The 13,692-nt window shown below is 42.0% G+C and overlaps 1 protein-coding gene across 2 annotated transcripts in view; it reads left to right on the forward strand.

Moving 5' to 3' along the window:
* PAFAH1B1 (platelet activating factor acetylhydrolase 1b regulatory subunit 1) overlaps nt 1–11,333 on the forward strand; it is a 56,312-nt gene extending 44,979 nt beyond the window's left edge. For both annotated transcript variants that reach the window (XM_087957369.1, XM_087957373.1), the window contains exons 7-11: nt 406–508; nt 2,218–2,446; nt 7,860–7,961; nt 8,315–8,471; nt 11,146–11,333. In XM_087957369.1, coding sequence (XP_087813495.1) covers nt 406–508; nt 2,218–2,446; nt 7,860–7,961; nt 8,315–8,471; nt 11,146–11,219 — 665 coding nt within the window. In that variant the 3' untranslated portion in view covers nt 11,220–11,333. The remainder of the gene's footprint in view (nt 1–405; nt 509–2,217; nt 2,447–7,859; nt 7,962–8,314; nt 8,472–11,145) is intronic.
* The last annotated feature ends 2,359 nt before the right edge of the window (nt 11,334–13,692 follow it).

Below are 13,692 nucleotides of genomic sequence, written 5' to 3' on the forward strand. Positions count from 1 at the left end.
CCAGATTCTTTCAATATCTGCCAGGTTACAGCCTTAAGAACGGTGGCTCCTTGCTCAAGTGCCTTGGGTGAAAATGTGTATTCTTGAGGTTTAATTAGCACATCACAATTATTCCACAGAAGCTGTGCAACAAATCATTCTTTATAATAGCCAGGTAACTGCCAAAGCATACTGTGTGTTTTTTTCCAGCATCCCATCTTGTTTTTGCCTCTTGAGGATTACCATTGGCAGACTGGGATTGATGGCAGTTATAAGCTGGCACATCTGGAGGGCACCCAGTTTGGCCCCTGGATGCCATACAGAATTGTGTGAAGGGGTGAATTTAATAATGGCATTCACATACATTGTGATAAAGTCACATGGGAACTTAATGTGAATCTGTGCTTTCTTTTCCCCCCCCTCTAGGACATGATCATAATGTTTCCTCAGTAGCCATCATGCCCAATGGGGATTATATAGTATCTGCTTCGAGGGATAAAACCATCAAAATGTGGGAAATTCAAACAGGGTAAGAGCTTGCAGCTACGTTTATATGGCTATGCATTTTTAGACATGCCTTTAGGAAATGAGGTGAACATTGTAGAGGAACCCTTGGCTTGGTAGTGGAAAAACAGCATTTCATACAGAAAAACTCAGAATGAATTCTTAGCATCTCTTAAGTTAACAGGATCAAGAGGCAGGTAATAGGGAAGACCAGTCTCAGGCAGAACCAACAAAGCTGTTCATCAGATGCAGATACAGAGTTTTCTTTGGTTGCTCAATTAGTAGATGATGACCATCAACACATGCCTGACCTGGGGTGGGTTAGGCCACAACATAACCAAGTCTGTTTAAAACATGTATCAACCTGTTTGTGGCTTTCCTGGTTCTCCTGGAATATTGGAAGGCAAAGTATTGAGCCGTGGCGGCGCAATGGTTAGAGTGCAGTACTGCAGGCTACTTCTGCTGAATGCCGGCTGACTGCAATTTGGCAGTTCAAATCTCACCAGGCTCAAGGTCCATCCTTCTGAGGTGGGTAAAATGAGGACCCAGATTGTTGGGGGCAATATGCTGACTCTGTAAACCACTTAGAAAGGGCTGTAAATTACTGTGAAGCGGTATATAATCTTAAGTGCTATTGCTATTTTCTTTGCCAGTACAAACTTTAGTAGTACCACACACAGGGTCTCTGTTTGTTCCTAGGGACAACATATTGAACACTCACTTTTGGTCACACCTTTTCCAATGTTTCACAACATAGATACCTGCTGTATTATCTCTGCAAGCAGAAGGTTATTTACTAGGAACACACCAGTATCTGTAGCCAGTGTGGTTGTTATATTTTAGCACAGGGATGTAACAAGCGAGAAATAAAGGCAAATTGTCTCTATGAAGCTCTGGGCTTGTATGGTGGCATTTGGCCCAACCCCCTCCTCTTTTTTTAAAGCCACAGTGATACTGAAATTCTGTTCATGGCTGAAAACATATTGATTTAATGTAATATCTGGAAACCTTGCACTTCGTAAACCGGAGGAAAAAAACATTCAGGGCACGGAGAGTGATCATGTTATCGTGTTTGGCTCAACATTGAAATCACTTGGTTTTGTACTTCATCCTGGTTGTGGCAACTCTAAAAAGACCATAGAAATATTTTATGAGTTGACACGAGTTGTCTCAATTTTAAAATATAGCCCTTGGCATTCCACACAAAAACCAGGTGTGGCCTTCAACCTATGTTGCTAGGTTACTGAATACCGATTTAACAACTTTGTATTTGGTTTATATAAGCCTAGTTCTTTTCATTTGTCTCATAGGCTGTAGCCCAGGAACACAGGAAGCATGATACAGACGTTTCTTTAGACTTGCAAGGGAAATGATCTCAGATTTCCCATCATTCTTCGGTGTGGAATTTTGGATATTTTCTGTAGGATTGGTCTGATACTGGTGGCTGTCCTGGTAAACCCCTGAGATCATTTTATACCCTACTCAGATCTTTATTTCTTTAACTTCTCTCCCCCCCCCATTGCCTTGTTGTCTGCTTATTCAAAATGCCCATAGTCTTCCCAACGCAGTTTAATAACAAAAATTTCTAAACTAAATTGGCAAGAGTACAGGTTAGCTCTTGAAAAAAAAAATACGGTGTAACCACCTGAATTGTCCTCAGACCGTCAGTTTTGTTGGTTCTGTTTTCTGTAGCAATCTTGTATTGATGCCACATGTTTTCTTTTCTGTGAACAGCTACTGTGTGAAGACTTTCACGGGGCATCGAGAATGGGTCCGCATGGTACGACCTAACCAGGATGGCACGCTGATTGCCAGCTGTTCCAATGACCAGACCGTGCGTGTCTGGGTGGTAGCAACAAAGGAGTGCAAAGCTGAACTTAGAGAACATGAGCATGTAGTAGAGTGTATTTCCTGGGCTCCCGAGAGCTCTTACTCCACCATATTGGAAGCTACAGGATCTGAGGTAAGGGATTCCACTTAGAGAAACATCTTTACTGGTTTGGCAAACTTTTCCACTTGAGAGTTCGAGATGCTTTGGATTTTCTTCCAAGGAAAATCTTCTTTATCTTCTCTTTATGATTATGAACTCTGACCTATTACTTGCTGTTTGTATGTACACTGTGAGCTTATGCACCAGAGACAAATTCCTTGTGTGTCCAACTACACTTGGTCAATAAAGTATTTTCTATTCTAATGTACTCTGCTCTGCTCTGCATTATTATGTTATATGGTAAAAGTTTTCCATTGCAAGCAGGATTGTGTGATACCAAATTGAATATGTTTTTGTGAATCATACAAGTAGTCCTTGATTTAAGGTCCAAACTGGGACTGGAATTTCTCTTATAAGTTGGTGTGGTCCTAGAGTGAGTGATTACATGACCAGACCTGATTTTATTACCATTGTTACCGTGGCCATTAAGAAATCATGTGGTCATTAAGTGAATTTCATACTAATTAAGTGAATCCAGTTTCCCAGATTGACTTTGCTTTGTTGGAAGCCAACTGGGAAGGTTGTGAATCATGATCACATGACCTCAAGATGCTGCAACTATCGTAAATGTAAGCTGGTTGCCAAGTGCCCAAATTGCAGTCACAGGAGTGTGACAGTCATAACTTTGAGGATGAGTCAGAAGTCACTGGTCACAAATGGTCATAAGTTGAGGACTACCTGTACTATGATGCATTACAATATAATTATATAATCTCACTGAGGAATTGTGGAAGCTGTAGGTCTAAAAGAGGGGGATCTATGGCCCTTTTATGACTTGTGGACTTCAACTCCCAGAATTCCTGAGCCAGCCATGCTGGGAGTTGAAGTCCACAAGTCATAAAGGGGCCATAGCTCCCCACCTCTGATATAGAGGAATAAATAGCCTCAACTTGGGGAAGGCTGGGGACAGTCCTACTTTGAGCGATTGCTATATATTTTTTTTTTCATTTTCACTATTTTCTTCTGTAAAAAAAATATGGGATGGCAGCAGTGTTTATTCAAAATCATTTGTACTTTTCTGCTTTCAACTATAGCCCATGGTTAACAAAATAGGCACATGACCCCTTCCCCCCAAATCTCCTGACCACCTGTAAAAGCTATATGAATTAGGCCGTAGTCTGTCTTTCTTTCTTTCATAGACTCAACAATTAAGATTATAAAGATTACAGTAAATATTTTTTTTAAAAAAAATGACTGAATTCAAATAGAAAAGAGTGACACTTGGTCATTTGGGCAGCAGAGGGATTGTTAACGCTATCTGCCCTTAGGTTTTTAGCTTTCGCATTTCAGTGAAGCATAAATGAAATGCAGCCGAATGGCCTCTGAGTAGGCCCACCACCGAGAAGTAACCTCTGGTCTTAACATACTAAGCGCCTTAAATATGAGGCTCTGAATCAAAATAAATGACTCCTCATCCCCCCAATGACACACAAGATCTGCGGCCGAAGCTCTTCATGTTGCTTTCCAGTCTGTTGGCAGTCAGCGCAAGCAAGCCATTGGTTACTCTAAGTTCCCCCCCAAATAGACCACATCATGGTATCCCCAGCCTCGCACTTAGTTGAGCATGAAGGCAAAGAGCTTGGTAGGAGAAGGACCGAAAAGGTGGATTTTTATTCATTCGTTTGTTCGATTTCAATAGCTGCCCATCTCAGGCAAGTGACTCTTGTGGATAGGGTTAAAGGGGTTGGACTAGATGACCTACAAGGTCCCTTTCAACTCTGTTAATCTGTAGTGATAGCTGGCCACTTTAGCAAATTTTGAGTTAATTGCTGCTTGGCCTGGGAATCTGACTACATTCTTAGGGAACCAGAACTGCATTGCGGTGCATTTTCTACAGCAGATGTAAGCAGTGTGCGAAGTTCATTTTTGTAATGCATCTCTCACCATCCTAACCCATCCTATAGTGCCATCAACCATTTCCCCCCCCCCCTTCCTTTCTATGAATAAAGTCCTCAGGGAACAAGCCACGCAGAAAAGGAGGCTTCTGGGTTCAATTCCTACCCATGCCAGCTCCTCTGTGAAAATTCATTTACTAAATGTGGAGATTCTCAATCATCCAGGTCGTGGTTGTCCCAAAGGTGCTTTTCCAAAACACCGAACTGAAGAAGCGTTTTGGATGAGAAGTGAAGCATTTTGAAGGGAAAAAAAAACCCAAGAAAATCCAGTTGGCTTTTGGAAAAGCACCCTTGAGTCACTTACTAGGGTTTTTTTTGTTTTTGCCTAAACATTTACAATGGCACCATAAAAGGATTGCCACCAGTTTGCCTTTATTGTGATCAGGATTGAAACTTTTTCAATCTCTAAAAAAGAATATCTATGCATTCCTATCGTGGTCGTTTCTCTCAGCTGACCTTATTTTTTTTTACCCAGGTCTGTACTGGCTCAATTCTGCAAAAAATAACCAACAGCCTCCAGGGCTGAAGAAAATGTTAGATTCCCAATATCTGTTTACTAAGGCCTTATTCCATTTTGCTTTTAAAAGTGAACCCAACAGTCACGGGGGCAGAGAACTTTGTTATAGCAAACCTCATATTTAGCTGAATGTAAATCAGCCTTCCCCTGGGTGGATCTCTCTAGTTTGAGACTCTCCCTTGAAACATCCCCCAGTTAGCATCGTAAACATTTCTGGAGGGAACCAACTTGTGGAAAGCTCATTTTAAAAAGTAGCCTTGTGTCTGAAATTCTGTTTTTTTAAATCTCTGACATTTAAGAATAAATCATATGGTAAGGTGCCCCAGGCTTTCTTGTCCAGCATGCCAACGATAATGACCTAGTTGCTACTTAAGTCTCTTTAATGTTTCATGTCCTGTTTGGACATCCCTGTTTCTGGGTTTCTACTTGTTATCTTAGAGGAGCCTCTTAACCAGGGGTGTCAAACTCAAGGCCCGAGGGCCAGATCTGGCCTGTGGGGTGCAGGGCCGGCCTGGAAACTGTGAAGGACCAGCCTGCAGTGCCTCTGCCAGCGAAAACGGGCTCCCGAGCTCTGTTTCTGGCTGCAACGGCCTCCTGCAACCCTCTGCCAACGAAAACGGAGCTCAGGAGGGCCGCTCCTCCCGAGCTCCATTTTCACTGGCAGAGGGTTGCAGGAGGCTATCGCAGCCGGAAACGGAACTCGGGAGCCTGTTTTCGCTGGCAGAGCACTCGGGCCACCATAGGTGCCCCCAACACAAGTGACGTTGAGTTGGCCATGCCCACCATGGCCCCTCAAGGTCAAACACAACCCTGATGCAGCTCTCAATGAAATCAAGTTTGACACCTCCTGCTCTAAATGAAACGGATTTCCTTGAGGATAGGAGAAAAGGAGGCAAATTAGGGAGGCCTTACTATTGATGAATGGAAGATGATGCATGATACAAATTATATCTTCACCGTTGTGTCTGAACAGAGGAACCACTCCGTTCTGGTACAGAGTTGTTTCAGATATAATAAATCAATAGCATCTTATTTTTAGATCAGCTGAAAAGAAATCCCCAAGTAGTTATCCTAAAATTGACCACAACTCTTCAATTTGGATGTTAAAAAGCTAAAGGGGGAAAGATATATTTGAAGATACATGGAAAATCCCCTCAACATCATGCTGTCAGATATCTTGCATGTTGTGGATTTAACCCACCTGAGGACACCAGAGTCAAGAATTACATCGTACTTGATGAGAAAACATGGAGTGAATTACTACATTCTGTCTATTTTTGAGACACTGCAGTTATTCAGGTCAGGTTCTTTCACTAACTGGAAGGCAAAAATCCCAAATACAGCAATTCTTACACGGGCAAAATTATATCTAGTGTGGCTGTGGGATATCTTCAGACCATCTTCCTCTCAGTTCTAGAATCACTTTCCTCAACAGGCCTTCTCTGTTAATGAAAACAACCCCCAACCAATAAAGACAGGAATTATCAGTTCATTAAGGGAAAAAGGAGAAAATAGAAACTCTGGGTTTGTTGTTATTCTTTTAACTGATGATTTGTGCTGATTGGCTGAACCTTAAGTAGCTCTGTTGTTTTTTATTTTATTTCTTTACCTGTGTTCCTCCCAGAGGAGCCTTGAGCAGGCGAATAATAAGACAGTCCTACATGCAACCTACATGGAAAAAAAACCCCAATAACGAACACAGTAAAGATAAAAAAAAAAGAACAAAATTCATTCACTAAAACAGAAAAGCAAAACAGCAGGCAATTATTCGGTCCATGCCTATTATTAGGCATTCTATATCTTGAACATTGAAGCTTGGTATAGATTCTCCCTACCACGGAGGGCAACTGTGCTTCTAGTGACAGATTAAAGTCAAAGGAAGCACCCAGTTATGCATGTCCTCCTTTGGAAGAAGCGACACCTTCTGCCATAGAGAACATTTTCCTCATCCCTGGGTCTCCTGTCAACAGGATCTCTGACTTAGAAAGGTACAAGATTCATTGGAAAAGAGATTGACTTGAATCTCATGGTGACAACACAATCTCCAGGCGGTCACTTCCAGTGGTTGTGGATAGACAACTCAAAGTGAAATTTCCCATTAGAAACCCTCTGGGGAGGATACTACACATAAGAATAAAACTTCTAGGAACTGAACTTACATTTCCTTACTCTCTGAGCTGTTGCAGCAAGGTTTTGTGGTCAGGGGTGTCAAAAGTTGATGAGGTAAAATCTCAAGAGAATGAAAACTAGGTTGTGTGCAGGCTGTATCTCTGGTGTGTTTCTCTCTCTCTCTCTCTCTCTCTCTCTCTCTCTCTCTCCCTCCCTCCCTCTCCCTCTCCCTCTCCCTCTCCCTCTCCCTCTCCCTCTCCCTCTCTCTTGTTTCCTCTCTCTTTCCCTCTCTCTTGTTCTCTCTGTCCTCCCCTCCTCTCTGTCTTGTTTCCCCTCCTCTTACACACACACACACACACACACACACTCTTTTGTGTCACTTCAAGCTAACCAGTTTACGGTCTATGTAATAATACATTCAAACAAGCAAAAGTCATAGGTATATTTACACCTGCTGAGACCAGTCCAATCCCAACCCTCTCTGCTGGATTCCTGGCAGCAGCCATGATGGGCAAGGACTTAGAACATAGGAAGTTGGCCCTGCCATTTTGCCCCTTTTCTGTGATTGCAGTAATTGAACGAATGCTATCCATTCTCACCAAAGAATGTCCGTATGCTTTCAACATGATCTGCAACGACATCCAATTTAGGGCACATTAGAGCAGCTTAGTCTTACTCAAAGCGTCTGTTGGGAAACTCTTTGCTGTTCCTGCATTCGGATTGTATTCATTCTGGGTATCTTGAAGGGAAAATATTTTGAACTTCACGTAAGTCTCCACGTTGTTTACTTCCTTCCTTCATACAGAATTATCTTAATTTTTACAGAATATTTCTTTTTTTTTTCTTTTTCTTTTTCCTCCTGTAGACTAAGAAGAGTGGTAAGCCTGGGCCGTTCCTGCTTTCTGGATCTAGAGACAAGACCATTAAGATGTGGGACATTAGTACTGGCATGTGCCTTATGACCCTGGTAAGTTTCCCTGAACATCCTTTTCTCTGTTCATCTGCTTTGCAACTCTGCCTAGTTGCTACATGAGGGAATAGATTTGCGCTTCTGACGGGGTGAGCTCAGGCATCCTCTTGAGGAATCCAAGCGCACGCATCAGAATAAATAGAATTGGGAGAGCTTGAAGGAAGAACAGAAAAACAGGTTTCAATTTCCACCCAAGAAACTCAACCTGCTGTTAGTTCTAGCCTGGGGTAAATGTGGGGCAAGGAGCGACACGATCTGAACCCTGGATTCAGGCTTGTGTTCTTCCTCTCCCAAGGTATCCCATCTGTGATCTGCTTGTGACTTTGGGCTTTTCTATTTTCACTTAAAAGGTGGGCCATGATAACTGGGTACGTGGTGTCCTGTTCCACTCTGGTGGTAAATTTATTTTGAGCTGTGCCGATGACAAGACCTTACGTGTCTGGGACTACAAGAACAAAAGATGCATGAAGACTCTTAATGCGCATGAACATTTTGTTACCTCGTTGGGTATGTATACACCTTAAGTGGTCTGGGAGCATGTGCCTCTGTGACTGGGAAGCTGAGCCAAATAACCGTCACTTGATTGGCTCATGGCAAATGCATCAACAAATAGTCCATCAAGTCAACTTGCCTGCATCAACGCAGACAGTCCTCGACTTACCACAGTTCATTTAGTGACCGTTCAAAGTTACAACGGCCCTGAAGAAAGTGACTTGCAGCCTCCCCCGTGGTCACGTGATCAAAATTTCAGTCGCTGGGCCACCGACTCATAATTATGACTGTTGCAGTGTCCCAGGGTCACATAATCCCCCCTTTTGCGACCTTATGACAAGCAAAGTCAACGAGGAAGCCAGGTTCACTTAACAAGCATGATACTAACTTAACCACTGTAGCAATTCATTTAACAACTGTGGCAAGAAAGGTCGTAAAAAAGGGCAACGTTCACTTAACAAATGTGTTTACTTAACAACAGAAACGTTGGGCTCAATTGTGGTTGTAAGTTGAGGACTACCTGTAATCTAGCTGGTGCAAGGAAATTCCAGTTATTTCTTTAATCCTCTCCGTACACATCAGTCATGGGTTCCCAGCCCTGCCCCCTTTTTGCTTCTCTTGACAGTCTTTTTACCGCTCATTCTGCATGCTCATAGTGGGAGCTGTTCTTGCTGATCATCACCTCAGGAGAACAATCAGCCTTAATTTTTTCCCCCCTGGTTGTTGTTCTGTCGCTGAGTTGTGTCCGACTTGGCAAGCCCATGGGCCATATAGCATGCCAGGCTGCCCTGCCCTACGCTGCCTCCTCGAGTCTGCCCAGACCTACATTCCCACTGCGTCAATGACGTTGTCTAACCATCTCATCCTCCATCCCCCTTTTGCCTTCCATCTTTCTCAACATCAAGATCTTTTTCAGTGAGTTCTCTCTTCTCATTTGGTGGCCAAAGGGTTTGAGCTTCGTTTTTCCCCTCCGGATCAATTGATGCCCCAACATGGGAGGTTTTTAAGAAGAGATTGGACAGCCATTTGTCTGCAATGGTAGAGGGTCTCCTGCTTGAGCAGGAGGTTGGACTAGAAGACCTCCAAGGTCCCTTCCAACTCTTGTTATTCTGTAATCTGGTACCCTTTCTTGCTGCCCATAGCATTCTTGGGATACTGTACATATGGTAGACTGGTGTTTCATCTCCAGAAGTCTTAAGGCTGGAACGGAAACAGTTCCTGGGAGGAAGCAAAGGAAGCATGTCTTTATCTGTTGCTTAAGAAAAGGAATTATAACTGCTGGAGATCATGATAGGAAAGATGTCTATGGAGATTCTCAGTCATCCAGGTCATCATCTTATCTCCAGTCTACAACACAGTCCTTTCAACAGTTCCAAGGAGGCTCCACGGCCACTTGCACCACTCGGGTGATACTGATATGACAGATAAATCTCTAGGTGGCCCTAATGACTCTCTAAAAAAAAATGCAGTTGACCAGCTGTCTGCAAGGAGTGCAAATTCTTCCATTCCTCACCATCCAGTCACAGCTGAAAAAGCTGCTTGGATGAGAAGCAAAACATCTTCAGTGAAAAAGCCAGAAAGTCCAATTGCCTCTTGAAAAGAAGAAAAAAAAAAGCACCTTTAGGACATGATAGGAAGAAGAAGGTTGTATGGGCATCAGCCTCATGTTTTCTCATATTCCATTTGTTTGATATGTAGCATTTGATACATAACTTGGCAGTAGCGTCTGCAGTCCAAAGAACATTTTGATAAATACGCATGCCAGTATTTATTTATGAATTCAGTCTCATTACTGAATTGCTTAGGGTCCAGCGCAGAGCTTGTAAGAGCGTGTCAAAACTTAAAACAGGAAATGCCTGTGTTCTGACTTGTTCTTGTTTAAACTAAATTTGAATGGAGCATATAATGTTTTGTTGGTAAGCCCATGGCCGTCACCTAATAGATTGACTTAAAATCTCTGTAAACGTTGAAGTGAAGAACAGTGAAGAAATATTTGGCATGGGAAAGGAGACTATCTCTGGGACACCCAAAGGTGCTTTTTCAAGAGGCAACTGGACTTTTTCTGGTTTTTCTTTGAAGACGTTTCACTTCTCATCCAGGAAGCTTCTTCAGCTCTGATTGGATGGTGGAGAATGGAATATAAATATAAATGGAATATAAATCCTTCCATTCCCCGCCATCCAGTCAGAGCTGAAGAAGCTTCTTGGAAGAGAAGTGAAATGTTTTCAAAGAAAAACCAAAAAATCCAGTCACCTTTTGAAAAAACACCTTTGGGACAACCGTTAACCTGAATGTCTGAGAATCTCCATGGACCTATATCTCTGGAATAGTTCCTCAACCTTTTGAGATATGTGGACTTCAACTCCCAGAATTCCACAGCCAGCTTAGCTGAGTCCACAAGTCTTAAAGTTGCCAAGGTTGAAGAACCCTGCTTTAGGATGTTGCTTATTATTAATTTAATTAAACATTGACTAATGTTTTATATAAGAAATGACAGTATTTCATTTCATTCAGTAGTCCATTTTAATTACCTGACTTAATCCTGATGTCATGCAGATATGAGGCGTTGGAATTGTACCCACAATCCAAATGGTGTCCATTCATAATCTTTTTAATTCAATTTCAATAGAATTACCCTATGCATACTAGCTTTTATTTTCTTCTTTTCTTTCCCCCTTCTTCCTTGCAGATTTCCACAAGACAGCGCCCTATGTGGTGACCGGCAGCGTAGATCAAACAGTAAAAGTCTGGGAGTGCCGTTGATTGGATTTACATCTGACCCCCTCCCTCCCCTCCCTCTCCCTCTGGATGCACTCGGATACCATGGTTACCCATTGAGCTCTGTTTAAAATAAATATTGTCCTTTCATGTAAATTATTCTGGATGTAGATTGAGCTTATTAAATGTTACACACAAAGTATTCATGCATGGTGAATCCAAATTGTATACTGTAAATTTACATACGTTGTCTAGAAGTACCATAGGTTTAAGAATTTGGGCTGGCATTGGTCACATCAGACCTAAGAAGGCAGAAGCCGGTTGGTTGAATTAGGGGCACTTAAACTGGTGACAGCAAAATCATTCTGTACTGGATAAGCTGAATCCCCGACTCTACTGTTGGTGGTGCCTATTTACTAAGTGACTCATAACGGGGGTTCTTTTTTGCGGGGGGCGGCGGGGCGGGTTATTTCAGAAACACGTATCTCTGTAACATCACTTAAGTATGCTTAAGAAATCTAAAGTTACTAGATTTAAAACAAAGCTGCAACTTAGAATCTTAAATGTAATTAATGGAAACAAATAAAATTTCTGTTTTTTCCCCCCCCCCCCTGTTATGGTATTTGCCAAATCAATAGGATATATATTTATTTTGGTTTCCTATCACATTTAAAAGAAGAAGAACAAAGTATGTTCATACTAACAGGCTGCAAAATAGGAAGAGAACCTTGGTATGAAGTGTGTGTATCTCCCCCCCCCCCCCCCCAAAAAAATTTGGTTGTCAAGACATCCTTGCATTCTAACATTTGACGCTTCATGCAAAACCCATTATAGGAGGCTGCTAGTCTTGCTCTTCCTTAGCTACCACTTGGAGCAGTTAGATGTGAATCTCCCAGTTGACTCCCTGAGGGTTCAGCCAATGGTGTCTCTTGGTTGGTTTTGATTATGGTTTCAGGTTCGTGCAAAGCCAACAGTAGGGAAAGCCATCACCCCTCTCCCCCTTTTCCAACCCCCAAAGCTGCTGGAGATTTATTAAGTGAGACAATTCTGCACTCCCTTTTCAAAGCAAGCAGTCCCAGATTTTGGAATGTTTTGTGGAGAACATAGCAAGCTCTTGCAGTACGACAAAAATTCCTGTTACTGCAAATGAAAAACAGTTATATGCTAACTGAGAGCTTGCAAGTTTCTAGATCAGTATTTCTCAACCTTAGCCACTTTAAGATGAGTGGACTTCAACTCCCAGAATTCCCCAGCCAGCTTTGTTATGCTGGCTAGGGAATTCTTGGAGTTGAAGTCCTCGTCTTAAAGTAACTAAGATTGAGAAACACTGATCTAGATCATTTCACAACCACATTTTGTTCCTTAAATCCCCCTACCACCACCTCCAACCTATTCTACTTGAGGAAATATGGGCTACAGTCCTATTTCAATGTGGAAAATTGGAAGAAAATCCTATTTATTAGCATTATCTGCTCTTTTAACACCCCCCCCCCCAATAAAGTCTAATCTTAACTGATCAGGTATATCTTTTTGTACCCCCAAACCCACTACATATTAACGTAGCAAGCTGTCAGTTGGACCTATTTTAAAAGAAATGGTTATTTGCTTTTATTTGTTTTATGACTTATTTAACAAACAAACAAAAAGCAAAATGTGTCCCTTTTAAACACAAGTCACAGAAACACATTTTGGGAGGATTGAAATGCATGCCAAGAGAAAATAAGGTTCCATCACAAACATTGGTTCACCCCACTGATTTGTGTGTGTGTGTGTGTGTGTGTGTGTGTGTTTTGAGGCATTTGGGTTTCTTATCCAGGAACTAGGAGACCAAAGGTAGCTTGAGAGTATAGAGGCTGGATGTGATCCTGTCATTTTGTGGTCAGTAAGAACTTGTAGACCTTGGATATTGGAGGTTTCCTATTTTAAAGCGATGGCTCTTTGGTTTTTTGAGCATGGAACAATGCCTGCTAACAGCTTAAAAATATTTCTTGGCCAGATGTAGTGACACTAATGATTTTTTTTTTAAAAAGTGGAAGTAACTATATTTGCATAATCAGTGAAACAAGGGTACCTTACTAATGGGGGCTTACCACTGTTGCTTTTTTTTCCTACTGAAACAGCAAATAGAGATTGAAGCCAAATGTTTTTCTTCAATTTATTTTGGGGGGAAAGGAACTTGCAAATTGGCCCCTTAATTAATAGCCCATCATTAGTAAGCATTCTCAGGGACGGTTGTGGGTTTAACTAGTTAACTAAGCCACATTTTTCAACACAAAACCAAATGGGGGGAAAAAGTTCACCGTTGAAGCATTTGGTCATTTCAATCATGGGCAAAGTGGCTACCAAATGCCAGATTTCTCTAGGGATGTTCAGCTCTCTGTGTCTGTTCAGTTGCAGGCAGTTTTTCTTGGAACCATTCCAGAACTAGGAGCTGAGACTCTGCCCATGAGAAGTCCTAGATCCAGATGTTTGTTTGTTTTGTTTTGTTGTTTTGGTTCTTTCACCTGAAAAAAAAGTG

Source organism: Notechis scutatus, chromosome 1 (assembly GCF_049901735.1).
Source record: "Notechis scutatus isolate UNSWTSFEM ecotype Mainland chromosome 1, rNotScu1.2, whole genome shotgun sequence".
Lineage (NCBI taxonomy): Eukaryota > Metazoa > Chordata > Lepidosauria > Squamata > Elapidae > Notechis > Notechis scutatus.